The following is a 25,639-nucleotide window of genomic DNA, read 5'->3' as shown; positions in this document are numbered from 1 at the left end:
CATTCTCACATTGGCAGGCTATGATGAGTAGGGTACTGCAAGGTTCAGTACTTGGGCCTTCACTGTTCACAATATATGTCAATAAATTGCAATTGGGGACCAAACGTAATATTTCCAAATTTGCAGGTGATACAAAAGTGGGAATGTGTGTTGTGAAGAAGATGTAGAGTGCCTTCAGGAGAATGGGCAAAAACATGGCAGATAGAATACAATGTGGAAAAATGTGATGTTATCCACTTCATTAAGAGAATCAGATATGCAGGGCATTTCTGAAACACTAAGAGGTTGTAAAGCAAAGATATACTAACGAATCTAGATGTCCTTGTCCAAAAGTCACCGACGGTTAACATGCAGGTGCAGCAAGTTATTCGGAAGGCTAATAGAATGTTTGCCTTTATTGCAAGGGGGTTTGAGTACAGGGGTAGTGAAGTCTTGCTTTGATTGTTATGCCCCATCTGGAGTAGTGTGTGCAGATTTTGTTTCCTCATCTCAGGAAAGTTATTATTGCCATAGAGGGAGTGCAACACAGACTCACCAGATTTGTTCCCAGGATGCTGGGACTGCCCTTTGAAAAGAAAGTTCTAAAGAACGAGAGGTGTTCTCATTGGAAGTCGCAAAATATTTAAAGGGATAGACAGGGATAAACAAGATGTTTCCCTTTTTGAGGAGTCTCAACCCAGGAGACATAATTTAAAAATAAGGGAGATGCCACTTCAGTCCAGGATGAGAAGAATTCCTTTTACAATGAGTATTGTAATCTTTGGAATTCTCTACCAGAGGGCTGTGGAAGCTCAGTCTTTGAGTAAGTTTAAGGTAAAGATTGACAGATGTCTGATCACCAATGATGTACAGGGTCATTGGGACAGTGTGGGTAAAAGGTATTGATGTGTTCAATCAACCATGAACATACTGAATGGCAAAGGAGGTTCAAGGGCCTCTGGCTGTTCTTAAGTTTACACACTAAATGTGTGATGGTGTAGTGTTACATCTAATTTGGGGAGTCTGAGTTAATGTGGCGACATGCAGATTATAGCCTACAGCTCCAATTTTCTTACAGAATCCCTACAATGTGGGGAACAGGCCATTGGGCCCATCAAATCCACATCACCCTTAAAAGAGCATCCCACCCAGACCTAACTTCCTACCCTATCCCTGTAATGCTGCATTTCCCATGGCTAATCCACCTAACCTGCAAACTTTTGGACTGTGGGAGGAAACCAGAGCATCCAGAAGAAACCCACACAGACAGTCACCTGAGGGTGGAATTGAACCTGAGTCCCTGGTGCTGTGAGGTGGCAGTGCTAACCACTGAGCCATCATGCCGCCCTATTATTTCTTCCCATCACATAGTTAACCAGGAATCTCTCCCACACTACTGCCTGCCACTCCCGGAATGATTTTCAAGTTTATAATCACCCTGTTTCATCACATTATGAACGCACCTTTCTCAGCCATCAAGTCCTGGGTTAGTCTTCAACTCAGACCTTCTGGGTCAGAGGCAGGGGCATTACCCACTGTGCCACAAGTCCACTTTACTATTAGTGTAGGGATACTTGGAAAACTAGTATCACTTCATAAAATTGCTACAGTTACAATGAAAATGCAGCTTTAGATTTAGAATTTGGACTCAACCTACGGCAACATTAATGCTTAACCCGAGACATGTGAATGTGCCATTATAGGCAGTGGTTATTAACAGGAAGGAGAGAGAAAGAAGATGGTTTGAGATTGTGCACATGTCCCTTCTCCCAATCTGTGAGAAGAGTTTTCAGGATACTATGAAAAAGAGAGGGCAGTAATTGGAGATGGAACATGTGGGAGATGAGTAAATGAGTGGCTCTCCATCATAAAATAAGAATGAGAAGTTGCTAAAAAGATGAGAGGTTACTTGCAATGACACATAGCTGCAGAAATCACACATAGGAGGTAGGGCAAGACAAAGTCATTGAAAGATTTAAAGACGAGGATAAAAGTTTTATTGCCGTTTCTGAATTGCAGATGGATGACTGTCTCTGTAGGTTGGCATAGACACAATGTTATGGTCCACAGTTTCCATGATGAACCTATGCCTGGTCATACACAGGGAAATGACCCTTATGGAGGATCAAAGTCAAACTAGCTGTACTCATGTCCTCTGAATTCTACCTTCCTTTCACTTCCTATTCCACCATGACATACCTTCTATTAGTACATCAGTCATGCTCACTGACAATTTAAATTTGCCAGATTCTATTCACCTCTGGTGACCTGAATAAGTTTTTCTAGTTCATTAACTTTTCTGAAGACAGATTCAATCCATACAGGTGAATCTATATAGACACTTTCAAACAACACTATCATTTTTCCTCCCGTGTCAACTCTTTCTCTCAAATGAGCAAAGATATGAATTTTAGCTTTTAACATTTCCTTTCACCAATCCTAAAACATCAATGCAGTCAAAACAGTTGATCCATATATTTTAATCTTACTGTCACACTTACAATATTCCAGCGAGATGTTAAATATGTAATAAATTCAAACCATACCGATCTGAAACCATTCCCTCTGCAATTTCACAGACGAGAACAAAGAGGAGTATAAATGTAAGAATCCATCGTAAACTGTGTCCAGGGAAGTGCAACCATGTGTTATGGTGGATCTGAACCTTTGAACTTTGGCTTCCCCAACCTGAAATTGAAAATTCAATTTATTCTTAGAAAATAGATGAAAACAGAACACAAAATTTGAAGAAAACATTGAAATATGCTTTAAAAAGCAAATTTGATTTTGGTGGATTGTGTAAAGCAAACAATATCAGAACAGCCTCTCATTATACATCTCTCATTTTCATTCAAATTGATTTCAACAAAATAATTGAGAGAAATTAACAATGGGTGGTATCCAATATACTCTGGTCCACTTTACTCTGGTGCTCAAAATCAAAATTATCACCATTAATTCTAAACTGTATATTACATATATTGGCTTAAATATGCTTTTATTTTGATCCATGATTATTTTAAGAATGGAGTATTATGACCTACTGGCCCCAAGTGTTCAGGAAATGTCCAGTTGATGTTAGTACTGGACAAATCAGATTCCCAATAGAAGTGTGGCTGAATCTACTGAAACATAAGTACACAATGTTGCAGTCTTGTTTTAGCAATAAGACAAAACAAAAATTTATTAACAACAGAAAAAAAAATGGAAGTGAGAGGATAGAATTGAAAGAGATTGGTAAGAAAATGGTGCTGAGGAAATTAATAGGGTTTAAGACTGACAAATCACCAGGGCCGGATAGTCTAAATTCCACATGACTAAAGAATGTGGCTCTGGAAATACTGGATGTTTTGGTGGTTACCTTCCGCAATTTCATATAGCAGGTCCTACAGATTGCATGGGGCAAATGTAACCCCACAATTTAAAAAGGAAGGTAGGGAAAACACAGAATTTCAGGCCAGTCAGCCCAACATCAGTAGTGGGGCAAATGCTAGAGTCCATTGTAAATGATGTGATTAAAGACCATTTGGAAAGAATTCTTCGGATTTGAAAAAGCTCCCAGCATGGGTTTATGAAAGGCAAACTGTACCTAACAAATCTCCTGTAGTTTCTTTTTAGGATGCAACTCATCGATGAATTGACAAAGGGAGAACCCGTGGATGTGGTGCATTTGGATTTTCAGAAGTGTTTTCCTTTTTAAAATGGTTGTGGGCAAAGTGAAAACACATGGAATATGTGTAATATATTTTTGGTACAGTTTGAGAAACAGAAACATAGAAAATAGGAACAGGAATAGGACATTGGATGGCAGACAGAAAACATAGAATGGAATAAATTGATTTTTTTTCTGAGTGGCATTTGGTTGGGCACTAGCTATTCATAATATATGCAAATGACCTGGATGGAGGAACCAAATGCAACACAAAACTGGGTGGGATTGTAGTTATGAGGAAAATGCTAAGAAGCTCCAAGTTAGACAAGTTGAGTGGGTGGGCAAACACATGGCAGATGCATTTAAATGTGGGCTAAATGTAAATTTGTACATTTTAATGTTAAAACAGAAAGGTGTGGTATTATTTAAGTGGTAACATATTGGGAAATGTATATGTACTGAGAGATCTGGGTTTCCTATACACCAGTCAGTGAAAATACATAGGCAGGTGCAGCAAGCAATTAGAAAGGAAAATGGATATTGGTCTTCATTGTAAGAGGATTTGTGTTCAGAAGTCAGGATGTCTTTCTGCAGTTATAGAGCCTTTGGGGAATCGACACCTTGAGTATTGCATGTTTTGGTCTCTATACCTAAGAAAGGATATATTTACCATAGAGGGAGTACAGTGGAGGTTCACTAGGCTGATACCAGGGATGGCAGGACTGTCCTAGGAGGGGAGATTAGTTCAACTAGGCTTCTCTTCACTTGAGTTTTGGGATGAGTGGGGAACTGACTGAAACATAACATTCCAACAGGGCTGAACAGACACACTGCAGGGAAGATGCTTCCCCCAGCTGCAGAGTCTAGAACCAAGAGAAACAGTCTCAGGATTTGTGGTAGATCATTTAGAACAGAGATAAGGAAACAGTTTTTCATTCAAAGGATAATGCAACTGTGGAATTCTCCACCACATCAGGCAGTGGAAGCCAGGTGTTTTTTTTTTAGATTTTAAAGGCTTCAAGGGGTATGGGAAGAAAGCAGGAATATGGCATTGAGATACAGGATCAGCGATGATCATATTGAATGGCGAAGCAGGCTCAAAGGGCAGAATGGCCTACTCCTGCTCCTAATTTCTACGTTTCAAATGAAGATAAATATGAGAGGAAATCACTCTATTTCATTAGCACACAGATTCAATGATTTTAAACAGACAACAGAAATAACCAAAGCGTGGTACTACTTACAACACCGCTGCAATTCTAAGAACATCCAGTACTGCACCAGTTCATTTCTGAGACAGATGTGTCTGCTTGTTTCAAAACTTTGATGGCTGGATGTGATTAAAATTTTACCTCATCTGATAGAACTGTAGATAAGTCTATCTTAATTATTAATACATTTATGAATTAGTTTCCTTACAGTGCAATACTATGCCTGCAGCTCCTCTTTTCTTAAACTTCAAAATCTTAACTTTAATTCTTTTCCACCAACTGAGCCCCCACACTTTGGTCTGAGACTAATAATAACTTCTTGCTCGGAGATCATTTTATTACTTTAAAATATTTTTTTTTCTTAGAAATGCCACTTAGCACATGTTACTCAAGTAAAAGACTTCTCATCACTTTGGAACTTATTATATGCTTTCCTCTTGAATGACTTTCCCGCATCACTCTGGAAAGTTCTCTCCCTAGGAACTCCAGGCAACTCCTCTTCCTTGGAATGATGGGTATTGTAGTTTTGTTTGTTTTACACAAAAGCCAATTGTCAACTCCAAACACACCCCACCTCCAATTCAGATCTCCAAGAACGCAAACTCACAGCAAGTGATATCAAAACACACACATGCACACACATTTTATATATACCTTGGTGTCATCACAATAGAAAATTGAGGATAAATAAAATGGGTGGTATAGTGGATCAATGGTTAGCACTGGACCTCACAATGCTAGGGAACCAGGTTCGATTCCAGCCTTTGGTGACTGCGTGGAGTTTGCACATTCTCCCCGTGTCTATGTGAGTACTCCATTTCCTCCCACAATCCAAAGATATATACATTCGTTGGATTGACCATGTTAAATTGCCGATAATATCCAGGGATGTGCAGACTAGGTGGATTAGCCATGGCAAGTGTTGGGTTACATGGGTAGGGGGCTGGGTTTGGGTGATGGTCTTTGGAGGGTCGGTGCAGACCCGATGGGCCAAATGGCCTCTTTTCACACTGTAGGGATTCTAGATTCTATGTAGCCCATCTTGGATTGTCCATTTGATGCAAGTTGACTGCATCATGGAAGTCTCACACTCCATTCACATGGAGCCATGCTAGCTTAGGATATGTGACTACCATTACTTTATTTCACACCAGAAAGGATTAATATCTATTAGCTTACTGAGTTACTTTGCCATAACATGTAGACAAAAAATGGTCATTTAAATAAACCTTTAGTTTCCTTCTGACAGATCAGTTTCATTTATTAATTTACAGATACGATGTGCATTTTATTGACCAGTTAGTATTAATACTGCTTTAATTAATTAGTAAAATTAACCAAATAATAATTAATTATTGTTATATTTAGTTTGTCATTTGTCTACCAATTGGAAAAGTAACTTCATTCCTCCTGCCAGTCCTTTATTACACCCTGTGGGATACAATGTCTCAGAAAACTCTCCTCTTGATCAATGGAGATTGTCAAAACCTGCACAAACAATGTAAAGGAGCCCTTAACTATTGACCCTAAAGAATTTTGCTCAACATTCTCACCAGACGGCAGCATTAAGAGTGCTTCATTACCGAATTTTAAATTGATTCTTATCCACCGAAGCAAAACTCCTCAGGAAGGCTAAGTGAGTTCAATTGCAATGTGGTCCACAATCTAATTTGTCTACTTAATAAGACCATAAAGCCATGAGACACAGAAGCAGAAACGGGCTTTTGAGCTCATCAAATCTGCTGTGCCATTCAATGAGATCTTGGCTGATAATCCACAACTCTGCTTTCCTGCAAAGAGGGCAGACATTGTCTGTTACACCACTCCGATAGAGGCATCAGGCTGCAGCTACCCTGCCCCCAACACCTCCACCCCCCCAACAACCAGTTACCCCGCTGGCTATTTCTGCCCCCTCCCCCACTTCTAGATGAGACCCACATTGCTACTGGGTGTACCCCGCTGCTTGGCAGGCTTTCATCCCCCTCCCGACAGCTGGCAGCATCCCATCAGGCTCCTGTGTACAAATCAGTTACTGCTCAACCTAGTGGTGGCATTGTCGATAAAGGCAGCCCTTCCACCAGTGGTTCAATGAGAGCAGGCCTCTAATCTGTAGCCAGATGGTATTGTAAAGTGATGGTTAGGGCTCCCACTATTTCTCCTTTTCCTCATCAATCCAAGATATGAGTCGTCCAAACTCGCCATTTCAAAGATGCTAATTCATTTCAGACTTCTCTATATTTATCCCATCCTGTGTGACTTGGGCTGGTGATAAACCAATGCACCTGTGGCCCATGGTCTAAGCAGTAGAGGTCCCAGAGTTGGGAGAATCTGTTGGAGAAGCCCTGGTGAGTTGATATAAAGATCCTGCAGATGGTACACACTGCTGACACTGAGCCAGTGGTAAATGTCAAGAAGGTGAAGGAGGTGTAGGTTTAATCAAGTAGGCTCTCTTATTTTGGAGGGTGCTGAGCTTCTAAGTGTTGTTGGCATAGTACCCATCCAGAAAAATGGAGAAAATTCCATCACACTCCTGACTTGTGTCTTGTAAGTGCTGAAAAGGTTTGAGCATGCCATAGAATTCCAGTATCCAACTCGCTCTTGTAGATCCAATATTCATATGGCTGGGAGATAGCAAGAACTGCAGATGCTGGAGTCAGAGATAACACAGTGTGGAGCTGGAGGAGCGCAGCAGGCCAGGCAGCATCAGAGGAGCAGGAAAGTTGAAGTTTCGGGTCAGGGCCCTTCTTCATAAAATATTCATATGTTAAGTTTCTGGTCAGTTGTAACCACCAGGATGGTGATGGTAGAGGATTTGCCAATGATGCCATTAAATGTCAAGAGGAGGTGGTTTGACCCTCCTTGTTTTGAAGTGGTGATTGCCTTGCTCTTAAATTCCATCTAATCAGACCAAGCTTGAACATTGTCCAAATACTTCCTCAAAGTCAAGCAAGTCTTTTGCACCGTGTTTCTGGAATGTAACACTTTTTAGGAGCCCACCGCTTTACTGAGGTGTGGAAGAAACCAAATTGAACATTGCTGAGCAGGATACTGATGAGCAAGAGCACTGTGGTGACACTTTTCATCATCTGGTTAATAACAGAGAATTGGCTGAGGGGGCAGTAGTTAGCGAGATTGGATTTGTCCAGTTTGTTGTGAACAGGACATGCATGAGCAATTTTCAACTCTTTCATAGAGTCACACAGCATGGAAACAGGCCCTTCAGTCTAACTCGTCCATGCTGACCAGGTTTTCCAAACTAAATTAGCCCTATTTCTCTGCCTTAGGCTCATATCCCTTGAAACCTTTCCGATCCATGTACCTGTCCAAAGGTCTTTTAAATGTTGTAACTGTATCTTTATCTACCACTTCCTCTGGCTATATATGCATCACCCTCTGTGTGAAAATGTTGCCTCTCAGATCCCTTTTAAATCTTTCCCCTCTCACTTTAAACCCATCCCCTCTATATTTGGACTTCTCTACCCACAGAAAAAGACCTTAGCTATTCAGCTTATCCATTTCCCTCAAGATTTTATAAACCTCTATAAGGTCACCCCTCAGCCTCCTAGGCTCCAGGGCAACAAGTCCCGGCTTATCCAGCCTCTCCTTATAACTCAAACTTTCCAGTCCTGGTAACTTCCTTGTAAATTCTTTTTGCACCCTTTCCAATTTAATAACATCCTTCCCATGGCAGAGCGACCAGAACTGTATGCAATACTCCAAATGTCTTGTACAGCCGTAACATAACATCCCAACTTCTACTCTGACCAATGAAGGTATGTGTACCAAATGCCCTCTTCACCACCCTGAGAGTGAATTATACACCTGCATCCTTAGGTCTCCCTATACGACAACACTCCCCAGGGTCCTACCATTAACTGTGATCCTTCCCCAGTTTGTCTTACCAAAATGCAATACCTCGCATTTATCCGAGTTAAACTCCATCTGTCATTCCTTGCCCCACTGGCCCAGTTGGTGAAGATCCTATTGTAATCTTAAATAACCTTCTTCACTGTCCACTACATAACCAACTTACCAACCATACAAAATTCCAGTGGTGTAGCAGGACTGGGACAGCTGTGTTAGATCAACAGTTCTGGAACAATTAGGTCTTCAGCATTATAGTCAAAACAGTATAGGGCTCAAAGCCCTTGCTGCATCCCATGCATTTAGTCATTCTTGATATCACAGGCAGTGAATGAAATTCAGTGAAATTTGGCATCTACGATGCTAGGAATCTCAGGTAGAGTGTGGATCATCAATTTGGCACTTCTGCCTGAAGGCAGTTGCAAATGCTTAATTCTTGCCCCTATCACTTGCCTTTCAAGCCCCTGTGCCACGCTGTCATTCAATGAAATGATTGATAATCCGATTACACACTCAAATCTATATTCCTGCTCACCATGAGCTTTCAGCCCTTGCTAATTAAGAATCCATCTACTTCTGCCTTAAACATATTCAAGGATGTTGCTTCCACCACCTTTCATAGGTCATCGTAGAATCGCTACAGTGTAGAAGCAAGTCATTGGGCCCATTGAGTCCACACCCACCCTCTGAAGGGCATCTCACCCAGACCTACTCTATCCCTGTAGCCCCGCATTTCCCATGGCTAATCCACCTAGCCTACTCATCTTTGAACAACCATGGGAAATTTAGCATGGACAATCCACCTAACCTGCACATCTTTGGACAGAGAGGAAACAGGAGCCCCTGCAGGAAACCCACACAGTCACGGGGAGAATGCGCAAACTCCCCACAGACAGTCGCCCGAGGGTGAAATCAAACCTGGGTCCCTGGCACTGTGAGACAGCAGTGCTAACCATTGACCCATCATGCCATCCCTTCCTTTCCAGGAAGCAGGGTCAAAACACTCATGACCCTCAGAAGAAAAAGCTTTATCAAGTTAGTATTTTATTTTGAACTGTTGCTGCTTGTGGTGTGCCCGTGACATTTTTTATTGAGCTCGGGCAATTCCCTGTCTTGAGGCAATGGTAGATAGAGTGAGGGATCGTGATGTTGATTGTGAAGTTTCAGATTGTGGTAGAAAACAATTCAGTTCCTGCTGACGCCTACAGTGTTTCACGGGTAAAAACCGAAAGAACTGCGGATGCTGTAAATCAGGAACAAAAACAAAGTTGCTGGAAAAGCTCAGCAAGTCTGGCAGCATCTGTGAAGGAGAAAACAGAGTTAACGTTTCGGGTCCGGTGACCCTTCCTCAGAACAGTGTTTCATGGATGCCCAGTTTTGAGCTACGCTAGCGGTGCCTTGCAAAGTGATGGAGGTCATCCTCATTCACGTGCTGGAATTGCAAAATGTTAACCCTGACTAATACTGTCATGGGCAACTGAAAACAACAAATGCTGGAGATCACAGCGGGCCGGGCAGCATCCAGGGAGAGACAGCAAGCTAACGTTTCAAGTCTAGATGATTCTTCATCAGAGCTTCATCTTGGGCAAATCTGTTTGAAGCAGGTAACTTGCTAAAACTCAGGCCAACTTGGGGGTGGGTTTCTCTTACCACCTGCCACAAGTCCAGTCCGGCAGCTAATAAATACAAAAGCTAGGTAAACAACCACTATGACAGTATCACTTATGGTCTTAGGGAAAGCAACACCAAGGCTACAATTGTTAATACTATCGTCACTGATCATTCCAACATCATAAAACTGCTTCTGATATACCTAATGTATTTTCAATATCTCTGGAAAAATAGCCTTTATCAACATCAAATATAGGAGTATTCATTTATTAGACAGCCACATCCTTAACACTAATATTAATAACACCTCCTCACACTCCACTGCAAAATAACAGATCAGGTTTCTTTTATGGTGCAACAGTGAAATATTTTTAAGTATGTTCAGATGGTAAATGATTCATTGTATGGATTTGTGAAGGCTGCCTGTGAGTACAATTTTTTGCAATCATCATAATCCCTCAATTCAAGATCTAGGGATAATTATTAATTCACTCAGGAGAAAGCAAAAGAACCCAAATTAGAAATGGCATAAGTCTTCTGCAGAAAACCATCAAGGAATAGAGGATTAAAGAACTTTGGTTAGACAGTTTAGATGATTTCCTTGGACATATTTGACTTCTGGTGACTGTCTCAATCCTCTTTCAGTTTTAGACAACATCTTTCATCCTTAGTTATTGGTATCAAGAAGGAGACAAGACTTTCCTCAGAACTAGTAGGCTGTTCATAGAAAGTGGTTTTGAACAAAGAAAAAAAAATAGAAAATAACCTAGGACTATGATATTAAATATCACTTGATAGAATAAGAATCAAAAATTTTCATTATGATCTCTTCTAAAGTAATCACAAATTTTGTTTTGTTATTTTAAGTAACCTCATACCTACACAGGATCTGATTAAATGCTTCTTGTTCCTGTAATGATTGGAACGAGGTCAGCCAGATGGACCTCAGAATATGAGTTCACTGAATTGGAGCTGTTAACCTGATCCAATCCGGTAACCCTGGCTGATACACATAAACAGGAGTGACGGAGGTTCTGCTCACTCTGAGACTGGGCTCTGAGGGAGCTGGATCAGTGTCAAGTAGTATTCATATCTGAATAAAGGGTGACTCAGTAATGGCATACTGGCCTCTGTGGGGTCATTTCAGTTCATACATGATTTTGTTGCAATAAATTGATTGTTATGCTCATGATCCAATGTGTTTAGGGAAATTCATCATATTCTTAGTAAATTAAGACTACAGGGACAGTAGCTCGAATCCAGCACCCTTTGGCCGTGTCAGATCTTGTGTGTTCCCAGGTTTGATAAAAGCACGGGTCTCAGTCATGCACCTGGTCAAATTCATGGTCCATCTAAAGCTAGTTCAGGAGTCTGGAACTCCTCAAGTGCACATATGATAAATGCGAAAACAGAAGTTGATGTTATCGATCAGAAAGGTCAAGAGAAGCAGTGATCAAGAAAAACAACAGATGAAAAATGACAGAAATTGAGCTTACGATATAATTCCTGCACCTTCATTAGGAATAACAGTTGGAGATTCACAATGGACTTCAATTGTTGATACAGCTGCAGAGCTTCTGTTATCTCAGAAGAGAGTACAAGCCGTTCGTAAGTGCCATCTCCTTATGTAAAACCGCTGTGAAACTGACTAGTTATTCCAATAACAATATTCCAGCGTTAGGTGAAGTTAGTGTTGGAATGGGATATAATGAGGCACCCTTTCCATGCCATTGGTCAAAATAGATGGGAACGAGGTGTCCTAGATAGGAAGAAATTGGCTTAAGATAATATAGTTAAACTAGTAGGGCTCAGAATGAGAACCTCAGAAATGTTCATAGAAAGTGGTTTTGAACAAAGAGAAAAAAAAATAGAAAATAACCTAGGACTATGATATTAAATATCATAAGCTGGCCTTAGAATTGCTGTCACTGTTTCAAGATTTCATTTTTCACCACTGAGTTACCTGTGAATAATATAAGTGACACATCAGTATCTGCCACAGAAATTAGCAAAGACACTCAACGAAGCATTGCTCAGTAAAGTACTCAATTATGTCATGAATGGCTGGCCTAACAAGTGATGATGTTGAGGAACTGCAGAAGTATTTCACACTTAGAAATGAACTGCGTGTACATCAAGGCTATCTCCTGTGGGGTTAAAAAAAACATTATTATGTCAGGGTTTAGAGAAAGATGGTTGTAGCAACTTCATCCAGACAACCCAGGGATAATATGTAGTCAGAAGTTATTTTTAATACCCAAAAGACTGTTAGATATATTGAAAAGATGATGGTGTCTCAGAATGAGAAATGATCCACCTAAGGTTCCTTTCATTTATCAAAGAAAGGCTGCTCAATGCCACTCAGTCACATGCTCCCCTGATGTCAAGAATAGTCACTCTCACCTAACCACTAGACTTCAGCTCTTTTTCCATAATTGGACTAAGGCTGTAATGAGGTCAGGACTAAGTGACACTGGTAGAACCCAAATAGAGTGTCAGAGAGTAGGTTTTTGCTACGTAAGCATTAGCAATGTTGAGAAACCATTCTCTTGCTTCGGTGATGATTGAGAGTAGAATGAAGGGGCAGTAATTGGCTTGGGTGGATTTGTTCTGCATTTTGTGGACAGGACACATCCAGGCCATTTTCCACATTGTCATCTAGATGCCTGTGTTGTCACTGTCCTGGAACAACTAGGCTAGGGCCATGGTTAGTACTTGAGTAAATGTCTCCAATACTACTGCTGGAATATTGTCAAGGCTGTAAGCCATTGCAATATCCAGTGCCTTTAGCCATTTCCGGATAACAAATTAAGTGAATCAAATTGGAGGAAGACATCATCTGTGATGCTGGGGACTTTGAAAGGAGGTAGAGATAGATGATCTTCACAGCACTTCTGATTGAAGATTGTTGCAAACACTTCAGCCTTATGTTTAGCGCTGATGCGCTGGTCTCTGAGAGATTCCGCTTGGTTGTTTAACTGTCTGCCATCTTTCATGACTGGATGTGGCAGGACAACTGAACTTCAATCTGAAACATGACTTGTGGGTTCACTTAGCAATATATGGACCATAACAAATGCAATAAATGCTGGAGAAACTCAGCAGGTCTGGCAGCATCTGTGGAGTGAACGCAGAATTAACGTTTCAGGTTCAGTGATCCTTCTTCAGGACATATATGTACCATGTTGTTTCCACTGCTTAGCATATTTCTGACTCAATACATTCCAGGTCACCAGGCTGGTATCTCATTTTTATGAATAAAGAGTTGTCCTATAATGCAGTAGTTGCATTGTTGTCTGACCTCGCTCTATAGAAAATCACATTGTAGGGAAATTGCTAAGCCTGTACAGCAGGAAGTTTGCGTTATCCAAACAGCTTCCACTATTCATCAATCACGTTTCAGCCAATTTGTGTTACCAAATCAAAGTGATATAGCAGAACGACCTGTGCCTGATACTGCTCATGGCATACTCTCCTGCACTCCACATTAAAGCAAAGTGGCTTAATGACAATGCAAAGAAAGGAATATGCTCAGGAATGAGATTACAGGCATGGCTTGAATAACTATACCACACAGAATCCCTACAATTGGGAAGAAGGTCAGTCAGCCCATTGAGTTCACACCAACCCTTCGAAAGGCATCCCACCCAGACTTACTCCCACCCCACCCTGCACTTCCCATGGCTAACCTACCTAACCTGCACATCTTTGGACTGTGGCAGGAAACCAGAGCACCTGGAGGAAACCCACACAGACACAGGGAGAATGTGCAAACTCCACACAGACAGTCACCCGAGGGTAGAATTGTACCCAGGTCCCTGGTGCTGTGAGGCAGCACTGCTAACCACCGAGCCACCTTGCCACCCCACATGAGCTGCAGAGACTCAAAGGCAGATCACCTCCAGCTCATCATCAGCAATTATGGATGGGCAATAAATACAGGCTTTGCCAATGATATTCACATCCAATGAACAAATAAAAATTCTGCTGCTCCTGTGGATCTGCAGTACATCATGGGTCCCCAGATCTGAACTGTTTGATCTAATCTAAACCTTTGCTATACCATAAAACAATGGAGACTGTCTGCAATGTGAAGAATTCTGTCTCCGCAAGGAATGTGCATAGATCATTGTCGCAAATACTGGCCTGGACAATGTATCCACGTCATTTAGGTGGCTGAAGAAGGTTCAAGGAGATTTCTGCCTTGTGTTGCTTTCCTCACACTCATGATTCGCTTATACATCCTTCAAGACTGGGCCAGCTCCGGCATTAAGGTTGCCCCCTGCACGCACCGCTCCCCCGCCCCCCCCAACCCCGCACCCCCCAGTGTACATTCTCTGCACTTGCTACCCCCTCAGGTTCTTCCACGTAGCACTCATTCCTTACTTTTAGAGCCTGTCCACCATCCATATGGTAAAAATCAGGAGTGTGATGGAATATTCCAACACTTGCCTGGATGGGTGCAACTCCAACAACACTTATGACACCATCCAGGACACTGAAGCCCTCTCGCTTGATGTCCCATCCAGGACCTTCAACATTACAACACTATAAAGTGTCAGTAGTGTGTACCATCTGCAAGATACATTGCAGTAACTCAATAAAGCTCCTGCAACAGCATCTTCCAAACCTTCAACCTCCACCATCAAGAACGACAAGGGCATCAGATGCCTAGGAACACTAACACTTGCACAAGTTCCCCTCCAAGCCACTCACCATCTTGACTTGGAAGTATATCCTAGCCCTAAACCTAATCTTTTACTATTGCTGAATCAAAATTCCTTCCAACAGTACTTTGAGTGTCCCCAAGGGACTGCAGCGGCTCAAGAAGGCAGTTCACCAACACCTTCTCCAGAGCAACTGGGGATGGGCAATAAATGTTTGTCCAGCCAGCAACATCCATATCTTATGAACAAATTTTTCAAAAATCTAGTTAGAGATAGGGCAATGCCAAGGAGGAATTTGACAAGAAGGATGAGAGTTTTTAAAATCCAGGCACTGCTTCACTGTGAGAAACTGAAAGTTAGAAAGCACAAACATGATGGCTGAATGAGACTTGGTGTGGGAAAGGCTATAGGCATCAAGGTTTTGTGTGGGTTCCACAGAGTACAAAGGTAGCTGATTAGGAGTATCCTAGAGTCAGCCTCAACAATTTCAATCCCTCACTCTTCAAGCTCATTTTGCAGCTCCCATTCCCACTCACTCATTGGCCTCCCCTATGAACCCTGTGAAGACACAGATGTGGAAGCGATCCTGCATTCAACACTCATGAACTCCATGAGAAAGAGAAACTGAGCTTCAGTATTCAAAGCTTTCTCCACTTCCTGAACCTGTGATGATTACACAGCTTAAGATTCACTAGGAAAGGAACTCAAGAATAAACAGATGACACTAAAATTGAATTGATACATCTGAAAGGTGTAATACAACCATTGCTCAATGAATTGCTATGTGACTGTTTGGAATATCTTGTTATTGATAAGGCACCAAGGTGTGTTACATATAAGACAACCTTAAAATTTACTTAATGTTTTAATCCCTTTTTCTTGTTAATGCAGATCCCAACATTCACAAGAATTGCTAAACCTTGGGGAAAATTTAATCCTAACCCACTCACAGGGATAATGAAGTCAGAGAATGGGGTGAGGTCTTTGAAATAAAGCATTTAGCCTTTCTTACAGCTTGACTTCTGCTGGTCACCTTTGCAACTATTTATCAAAATGGGATGGATGGCATTCCCACCCGAAGGAGGAAGGAGCCTCAAATTTATTTTCTTCTGAGTTCTTGTTCCATCAGTGGGATGGCAACGAATTTCAGCTTGAATCTTAACTATCCATGACTTCCTGGACATTCTGAAGCAGGTTAGCATTGTAAGTAGGGGAATTGCGAGGGGCAAAAAGAGGCCCCCGATATAAGTTTTACCCTCCAGACATCACAGGAATGGCTACAGCCATCCATTTAGAGGCTCTCCTTCCTCTTGTCTCCCACAAGCTGCTCCAGAAACCCCCAACCCACCAAATACCTGTCCTGGAACAAAATTTGCTCTGTTACTAGGTAGGAGAATACAAACTGGGTAGCTCCTGGCTGCCCAGCTGCTCACAGCAGACCAGTGGCACACTGAGGCCTAAGAACTACAATACCCCAGGCATAAAATCTAGGCCATCTTGTTTACTTTGCACCAATCTTCTCCTCTTGCCTGCACAAACCCTCTGGCAGTTAAAGTGCCTTTATTTAGAATTATTCCTGGCAGAGCTGTTAAATCAAATGTTACTGTGGCCCTGACTGTATATTAAACTGATGGAGACTACTCCCTCATGCCGTTCATTTCTGAAGGAAATGAAGAATGTTATCTTTTTTCACAAGTAGACTAGTGCATGGTCTGTTTAATGATCCTGGCTTGAAAATAGTGACCCAATACAATTTTGATAATTATACACTACTTTTCCAGTCTGCTTCATGCCAAGACACGTCTTTGGGGCTTCCAGACTGCTGCTGCAGAATCCCAAATATTCGCCTTGACTCGTATTGCCTGTAGCTTGTGTGGGTTTCCTTTGGGAGGTTAACAACTGGGAATGAAAACAACTTTCTCATACTCTGAATATTGATACCCAAACTAACCTCTAGAGCAGATTCAATGACATAGGCATCATATTTTTTCATTCCTTTTAAGTTTGTGGTTTCTGATCTCTGAAGCACTGTCCAAGTTAAGAGACTTCTTCCTCCTCAGTCTTTAATTGCTATCCTACCCTGTTATGAATGATCAGTCCATGTTTTAGCTTATAAAGCCTCAAATCAAATCACCTATAACTTTATCATTCCATTACTTCCAGTCTTCACTTCCATCTCACATTTCCTACATTGCAAACAGACTTCACTTCAAAAGTACTTGGGGTCAATGCAGAGCTTTCAGCAATCCTGAAATGTGAAAGGTGCTATGTAAACATGATTTGCTCTTATTGAGCAGCCATGTTTTGGACGAGTATCAGGCATGATCTTTCCATTGTAGTTGTCCAACTGTCTGACATAACTCCAGGAGACTAGGTAAGAGCTCACTCCTGCTGTACCAGCTTTCCCACTCAGTCAGACATGGCAGGAATATGAAATACACCTGCCCAATATGGGTGGCTACAAGCTAACTGAGGAACAAATTGATGGGTATGCATCACTGGCACTTACTGCCTACAAGGGTGGTACGGGCAGAAACCTTCAGAACATTTAAGAAGTACTTAAATGTGTAGTTGCGGTGCCAAAGCATACAAGTGCTAGAGAATGGGTTTCAAATCGTTAGCTGCTTGTTTTGACCAGCACAGGCTCGATGGGCTGAAGGGCCTGTTTCCATGTTGTAGATCTCTATGAATCTACCACCTGATATCATTTCCAGAATTTGCAGCTGAACAATGCTGGTACATTCCTTGGCAGGAATGTTGCTACAGTAGCAGTGTAATGATTGGAAACAGGCGAATCTTATTGACTATGAGATCCTTGATTGGGACTGTTAACCTGGACCAAGCAAGAAGCCCTGGCTGACTAATATGAACAACAGATTCAGAATCTGCTCACTATAGCAACTGACTCCGAGCTGGCTGGCTACAGTGTGCACATGTAAATAAAGGATGACTACGAGCCTCTGTGCAGTTATTTCAAGCAAAGGGAGCATTTTAAAATTTGAAATCGTCTGTGCAATTGATCACAGAGCAAATGCCTGTTTTGTCTGAGAGAAATAAATGACTTTCTTACCCTTATCTGCACCGTCCTGACAATCTCAGATGCAATCAATTTAAGTGCCACGAGGCATACCCCAACCATCTTCCATCTGTAATCAGTTGTGTTGCAAGAACTCTGTTTAAAATATGCCTAACACTTGAACCCATAAGATTCCATTGGTTGGGCATGAAGAAGGACAGAGGCCAAGTATCCTGTTAGATTTTGCCAGCATTACTTGAAAACTCAAAGAACGTGTCTGACCTATCCAAATCAAACCATTGCTAATAAACTGTGAAAATAGACAGTGGCACAATTCCCTTCAAATCCACAGCATGTTTCGAATCAGTAAATGATACTGAACATTAAAATAGGCTTCATGCACATTCAACTATTTTACTTAGAGAAACCAGTCCAAAAATGTGCAGGCTAGGCGGATTGGCCATACTAAATTGCACATAGTGTCCAGGGATGTGTAGGTAGGTGCCATGGGAAATGTGGGGTTACAGGGATAGGGTAGGGGGCTGGATCTGGGTGCGATGCTCTTCAGAGGGTCGGGGTGGACTTGGTGGACCGCATAGCCTGCTTCCACACTGCAGGGAGTCTGTGATTCTGTGTATTCTTGAGGAATCCTATTAATGAACCAGAGTCAAGTGAATAAATAATTTTATACATGATCTAAATTCAGGAAAGGAGTTGAACAATGTTGGTTATCAAAACCATTCTCGTAGTTGCTTAAGTGACTTACACAGTAGAACATGTTTGTTTTTCTTTTAATGGAGTATTAAAAGAGACCAGCTGGACATCTACTATGTAGATGTTGCCAGGTATGGAAGGTTTGAGTTACAAAGAAAGCCTGGATAGGCTGGGACTTTTTTCACTGGAGCGCAGGAGGTTGATAGGCGACCTTATAGAATTTATAAAATAATGAGGGATATAGATAGAGTTAACGGTAGTTGTCTTTTCCCTAGGATGGAGGATTTCAAGACTAGGGGGCATATTTTTAAGGTGAAAGGAAAGTGATTTAAAAAAGACATGAGGGGCAAAGTTTTTACACAGAGGGTGGTTCACATGTGAAATGAACTTCCTGAGGAAGTGGTGGATGTGGGTACAGTTACAATGTTTAAATAGCATTTGGATAAGTACATGAATAGGAAAGGTTTGCAGGGATATGAGCCAGGAGCAGGCAGGTCAGATTAGTTTGGTTTGGGATTATGGTTGGCATGGACTGCTTGGTCCAAAGGGTCAGTTTCCATGCTGTATGACTCAATGATCCAGTTATCAGGTCACATTTTATGCATACTTATTCTAGAAGCAGTTCAAGGTTTTAGTCAAAATGCTTTAAAATTCTGTATGTATCATTATCCAATGACTGTACTTGAAAAGTTCTAGCATATAAGTCACAGAAACAAAAAAAAGTAACATTTCCTACAAAGTAAATTTTACATGAAAATATCATACCTAATCACTTTTTTAAACATGATTATACTAAAAAGCATACTAAAAAGTGAGGGCTTTGGGGGAAAAAAAAAATCCTATATTTACATAACCTCTTTCATGACCTCAATGCTTAACACCCAATAATGAGGAGCCCTTTCTGCAATGTAGGAAAGGGGTAGCCATTTCTGTACAAAAAGCACCCACCAACAGCAGTGTGATAATGGGTCATACAATATGCTTTTCTACTCATGTTGGTTCAGGTGTAGATTTCAGCCAGGACGCCAGGCAGGATCCCTGCAATCCTCCTCCCTCTAAGCCCCCAACTCTTCTGCAAAACTGTGCCCCGTGCTTCTTTTACAACCAGCTGACAGGTTAGACAGGGCCATGGCTCTCAAAGCAGGAACCATGCAGCACTCCCTCAGCACCGTTCTGGAGAATTTGTTTAGATTTTTTGTTAATGACTTCTCTGAAGTGGAACTTGAAACTTTGACCTCTTAAGGCAGCTCAGAAGTGTGAATGTGACTGGAATAGCTAAAAGACCCAAAAAATATAAACAGCACTCATTTAATCAAATCTGTTTTTTTTTCTCTCTGCAAGCATGCATAGACCACACAGCCTTTTTAAATTTAAAGCTTATGGTTGAGATGGACAGCATTGTATATATTGCACAGCCTGATGTAACAAGAAGAGCCTGGATTGGTAAATACTTGGGTGTCAGGGAATTGTGACCCTGAAAGGTATTGGTGAACCTGCTGGACGAATGTATGCAAATATAGTTTTGTATGTGTAAGAGAGGTCTTTGTTTTTTCTGGATAGAGTCAAACTGCAATGTTTATTTGTTACCTTTATATGCTACAGTACAGAATAGAACTGCGTTTGTAACTATGTATATACACTAAGGCTTCTTTTTGTGAATAAAGAATATTTTTGAAATTAAAAAAAGATACAATTCCGGATGGAGGCTCTCCAGGCTTCCTAGGCAGCTAGGGACACTGTCTTTAAGAGATCACACAGCGAAAGCCAGGTTACAAAGCACTCAATGCAGCCCAAAGCAAAGTGGCAAGAGATTGCAGCCGACCTGTCAAACCTGCTGTGCTGCGGGTGGATTCTTCTGGATTCCAGTTCTGTGGCCACGCCGGGCGACTGCGCTGCGTTAACAACGTTCGTGTACTCACCGATAAATAATATGGGGAAAGTGATGAAGAGCAGGAAGACATGGGGCACTAGATTGAGAGCATCCACGAAGCAGCCGTTGTTTAAGACGCCCCCGTCGACGTTGTAAGCTTCAGTGGTGTCATTTCCACAGAACGACAGGGCCATTGTCTTCCAGCAGCTCTGAATAACGCAAAAGGGGAAAACCGTGCTCCACTCAGCCACTGATCTTCAACCCATTCATTCCTCCTTAGTCCAGAAATTACACAGTAGCACAGCCCTGCTATTTATATAGCCATAGTGCAAATGACGTTCAGGGGAGAGCCACTACCGTGTCCCGCCCCCTCCTGGACTGAATACACACACACACCACACTGGTGCTATGCAAAAATCATAGTCTTTTGGAAACATACAAAATATTGCCTCGTCAACATCCACACGTCAATCCTGGCCGTTCTTTATTCATTGATTTGCAAATCATTGTATATCAGACATCACTTTACTTTCCCCCTAATGAATTCAGATAGCTCAGTCATGACACTTCATTTAGTTCATAGTAAGTGTCTAAGAGGATGTAGAATAATATTCCTGGTTCCCATCTCCAACATTTAAGTTGCGGATCAAGGAATTGCGTTTTAATATCTCCTAGGGAGCAGGGAGGTGGAGAACCATTTTCATAATTTTGAATAACCTAGCAACTATTTTAAATTAAATTTGGAATCGGAGGATTGTTACAGGACAGCAGACCATTCAGCCTGCCTGTCTGTGCTGATTTACTGAGGGGGGAATTCAGCAAGTGCCATTCCCACCCACTGTTTCCCCAGAACCCTAAATACACTTCTTTTTCAGATATTGATCCATTTCTTTCTTGAAAATCTCAAATCAACACGCTTCCATCTCATAGAGTCATAGAGAAGCACAGCACGGAAACAGAACTTTTGGTCCAACTTGTCCATGCTGACCAGATATCCTAAATTAATCTAGTCCCATTTGCCCGCATTTGGCCCATATTCCTCCAAATCCTTCGTATTCATATACCCATCCAGATGCCTTTTAAATGTTGTAATTGTACCAGCCTCCACCACTTCCTCTGGCAGCTCATTCCATACATGCACCACCCTCTGTGTGAAAAAGTTGTCCCTTAGGTCCCTTTTAAATCTTTTCCATCTTACCGTAAACCTATGCCTTCTAGTTATGGACTTCTCCACTCTGGGGAAAAGATTTTGACTATTCAGTCTATCCATGCCCCTCATGGTTTTATAAACCTCAATAAGGTCACCCCTCAGCCTCTGACACTCCAGGGAAAATAGCCCCAACCTATTCATTCTCTCCCTATACTCAAACCCTCCAACCCTGGCAACATCCTTGTAAATCTATCTGAACCTTTCAAGTTTCACGACATATTTCCTATAGCAGGGAGACCAGAGTTGAATGCAGTATTCCAAAATTGGCCAAACTAATCTCATACAGTACATTCCAGACCTAAACTATACGCTGTGTGGAAAAGTTTTTCCTTCTGTCACAATTTGCCAATTCCTCTAATTCTGTGCCCTCTATTTCTCAGTCCTTCCACCAACAACAGTCTCTGCCCAGCTACTTTGTCCAGACTCCTTATTGTTCTTGTGAATTCTTTCCACACTCTAATGCCTTCACATCTTGCTGAAAGTGTGGTGCCGAGAATTGAATACAGTGCTCCGTGTGAGGCCTAACCTTGATCTTTTACAGGTTTATCATAATTTCCTTCCTTTTGTACTCTGTAGTCCTGTTGATAAACCACAGGATGTCATGTAAGCTTTATTAAACATTCTCTCAACCTTCTTGCCAACTTCACTGTATTACGCACATATACAACAATGTTCCTTTGCTCCTGCTCCCTAGTTAGTATTGTGCCCTTTGTTTTACATTTTTCTCCACATTCTTCCTATTATAAATGAATCCCTTCTCAACATTAATTTGTATCTTCCATTTGTCCACCCATTCCATCAATCTGTCTGTCCTTTTGAAATTCCATACTATCATCTTCACAGTCTTCACAATATTGCCAAGCTTTGGACTGTCTGAAAATTTTGAAATTGTGCCATGGACACCAAGGTATTTAGTATAGATAAAAAAAATCAAGGATACCAGTCAAAGAGGAACTCCAGAATAAACTTCCCTCCAGTCTGAAAAAAAATCCATAAACCATTACTCTTTATTCCTTGTCAGGTTTGTTGTATGGCACTCTATCAAATACCGCTTGTCATTCCATGTACACCGCATCAACAGTATTACCCTCATCAACATTATTTGGCACCTCATCCAGAAACTTACACAAGTTAATTAAGTTTAACTGCCTCTCCTTAGTTAACCCACATTTGCCTGAGTGACAATTAATATTGTCACAGGTTATCATTTCCAAAAGCTTCCCCCACCATTGAGGATAAATTAGCTGCCCATAGTTGCAGGCTTATCTTTCCACACTTCCTTGAACAATTCACAGTTTCCCAGTTCTTTATTACCACATCCACATTCAAAGAAGAATCTGCTTATGACTAGTGCCTCTGAAATTTCTACCCTCACTTCCCTCAATCTTCTTGGATATAATCCAACCACTACCCTTTGATATTCAATGATGTTACCATCACTGAATCCCCCACAATCAACATCTTTGGGGTTACCATTGACCAGAAACTCAACTGGACTTGCCACATAAACGCAATGGGTACAAGAGCAGTTCAGAGGCTAGGAATACTGCAGCAAGTAACTCAGTTTCTGACTCCTATCGGCCTGTCCATCATCTACAAGGCACAAACCAAGGTTATAACGGAATAGTTGCTGTTTGCCTGGATGAGTGCAGCTCCAACAACAATCAAGAAGCTTGACACCATCCAGGACAAAGTAGCTGCTTGATTGGCACCACATTCACCAGCATCTATTCTCTCCACCACCAAAGCTCAACACTATCTACAAGACTCACTGCAGAAATGCACTAAAGATCCTTATACAGTACCTTCCAAATCCATGACAACTTCCATCTAGAAGGATAAGGGCAGCAGATATATGGGAACACACCAATTTCAAGTTCCCTTCCAAGCCACTCACCATCCTCACTGGGAAATATATCACCATTCCTTCACTGTTGCTGGTCAAAATCCTGGAATTTCCTCCCTAATGGCATTGTGGGTCAACCCATAACACATGGAGTGCAGCAGTTCAAGAAGGCAGCTCACCACCACCTTCTCTAGGGCAATTAGGGACAGGCAAATAATCCTGACCCAGCCAGCGATGCTCATGTCCCACGAATGAATAAATAAAAAAAATTCACCCTGCCCTAGTTCCTTATCAACTTAACGTAGAGTCTATCCAATATATCATCCTTATTTATTTTAAACACTCCATACACTTAAATTGCTTCTTTCATTATAACCAACAGAACATCATCTTCCTTGGTAAAGACAGAACCAAATATTAATTTATTACCTAAGCTATGTCTCTTGCTTCCATGCTAAATCCCCTTGAGTGTCCCTAATCAGACCCACACCTGCTTTTACCATTCTTTTACTCTTTAGAAATTTATGGAAGACTTTTGAATTCCCTTTCATGTTAGTTGCCACTTTCTTCTTGTAATCTCTCCCTGTTTCTCTTTGTCTTTTCAATTTCCCTCTGAACTTACCATATTCAACCTGGCTCTTGATTGACTTATCTATATGATATTTGCCATAAGCACACCTTTCCTTATTTATCTTAATGTCTGTCACTTTTATCATTTATGGGTCTCTAGATTGTTTGCCCTATCTTATGGGAAGAAATCTTGACTGTGCCCTATCTATCTTTTGTTTAAAGGTACTCCAATGTTCAGGTATGGTTTTGACTGACAGCATTTGAATCCAATTTCTCTGAGCTGGTCCTTTTCCTTTTCCATAGCCAAAATAAATCAAACGAGACAATGATCACTGTCCCCTAAATGTCCCTTGATCAACTTGGCCCACTTAATTCCAAATAACCCATTCCAGCAAAGCCTCCCTTCTCATTGGCCTGGAATTCTACATATTTCTGCAGAAATTCTACTGGAACGTTCTAGGAACTCTTGACCCTGTTTGCCCTTTCACTACTTTTGTTCCAGGCTAAAGTGCTTTCAAGATGATGGCAGAGTAGGGTTCCTGAGCTAGAGTTTGTCTGCTCTGACTACTTTCTTCTTCTTTTCTCGCTTTTAAGTCCTTTCTCTCTAATTACATTCTGCAGGAAGCTCGGAAATGGAAGCAGAGGCGGCATCGGCAGCAGCTGGGAGCCCAGAGCGGGGACTTTGGAGTTTAGCCACGTGGCAGTCGGCGGCATCAAAGAAACGGCTGGAGGACCAGATGGCAGTAGGTAGCGAGACGGCAGCGTGGAGGTGCAGAGCTTGAGAGATTGAGCCCAGTGCGGGAGAGAGAGGATGGCAGTCAATGGCGAGACAGGAGCGTGAAGATGTGGGAATTGAGAGATTGAGCCTGGCATGGGAGAGAGATCAAGCCCAACGTGAACTGACTGCAGGCCTATAGCTAAAGGAGGACTGTAATTTGGAACTTTTAACTTTATTTCTAATTTACTACTTTATACTGACAAGAACTGTAATGTTGAACTTTTAGCTTATTTCCTTATTTTTCTACTTTTTGCCTGAGATTTTGTACCGAGGTACCTTGTACCTAAGATGGTGACATTGTAAACTTTTCACTGTACTCCTGTATCCCTGAACTTGTGTACACGTGACAATTAAACTTAATTCCAACTCTAATTCTAAAGGCATCCATTGTAACTATTCTATCATTGTTGCAATTATCCTTGAAAATTTTGTTCCTCTTCATCTTTCCCGAAAGGCAGTGGTCTACAGACTACACTAAGCAATGCAATTGCTCCCTTTTGTTCCATAGTTCCCAACTTCTAAAATGGCCAAGATCCTGAGGTGATGACCCTTCCTTCACCATTTCTTGCTCAATTCCCAACGATAACAGTTTATATCTGCTGCAAAAGGGAGCTTGCTGAAATTTCACCATTAATATAATCATATCATTAT

General features: G+C 41.5%; 1 protein-coding gene across 5 annotated transcripts in view; it reads right to left on the bottom strand.

Annotated features, from left to right (window-relative positions):
- abcc9 (ATP-binding cassette, sub-family C (CFTR/MRP), member 9) overlaps positions 1–20,890 on the bottom strand; it is a 172,563-nt gene extending 151,673 nt beyond the window's left edge. For 4 of the 5 annotated variants that reach the window (XM_048610046.1, XM_048610048.1, XM_048610047.1 and 1 more), the window contains exons 1-2: positions 20,634–20,890; positions 2,526–2,667 (exon numbers count right to left, since the gene is read on the bottom strand). In XM_048610046.1, the coding sequence (XP_048466003.1) occupies positions 2,526–2,667; positions 20,634–20,778 (287 nt within the window). In that variant the 5' untranslated portion in view covers positions 20,779–20,890. The remainder of the gene's footprint in view (positions 1–2,525; positions 2,668–20,633) is intronic. The other variant, XM_048610050.1, reaches the window with a different exon arrangement.
- Between the last annotated feature and the right edge of the window lie 4,749 nt (positions 20,891–25,639).

This window comes from Rhincodon typus, chromosome 22, assembly GCF_021869965.1.
Source record: "Rhincodon typus isolate 14 chromosome 22, sRhiTyp1.1, whole genome shotgun sequence".
NCBI lineage: Eukaryota > Metazoa > Chordata > Chondrichthyes > Orectolobiformes > Rhincodontidae > Rhincodon > Rhincodon typus.
The sequence above is the reverse complement of the archived record's forward strand: the minus strand, read 5'-3'. Positions and strand labels throughout refer to the sequence as shown.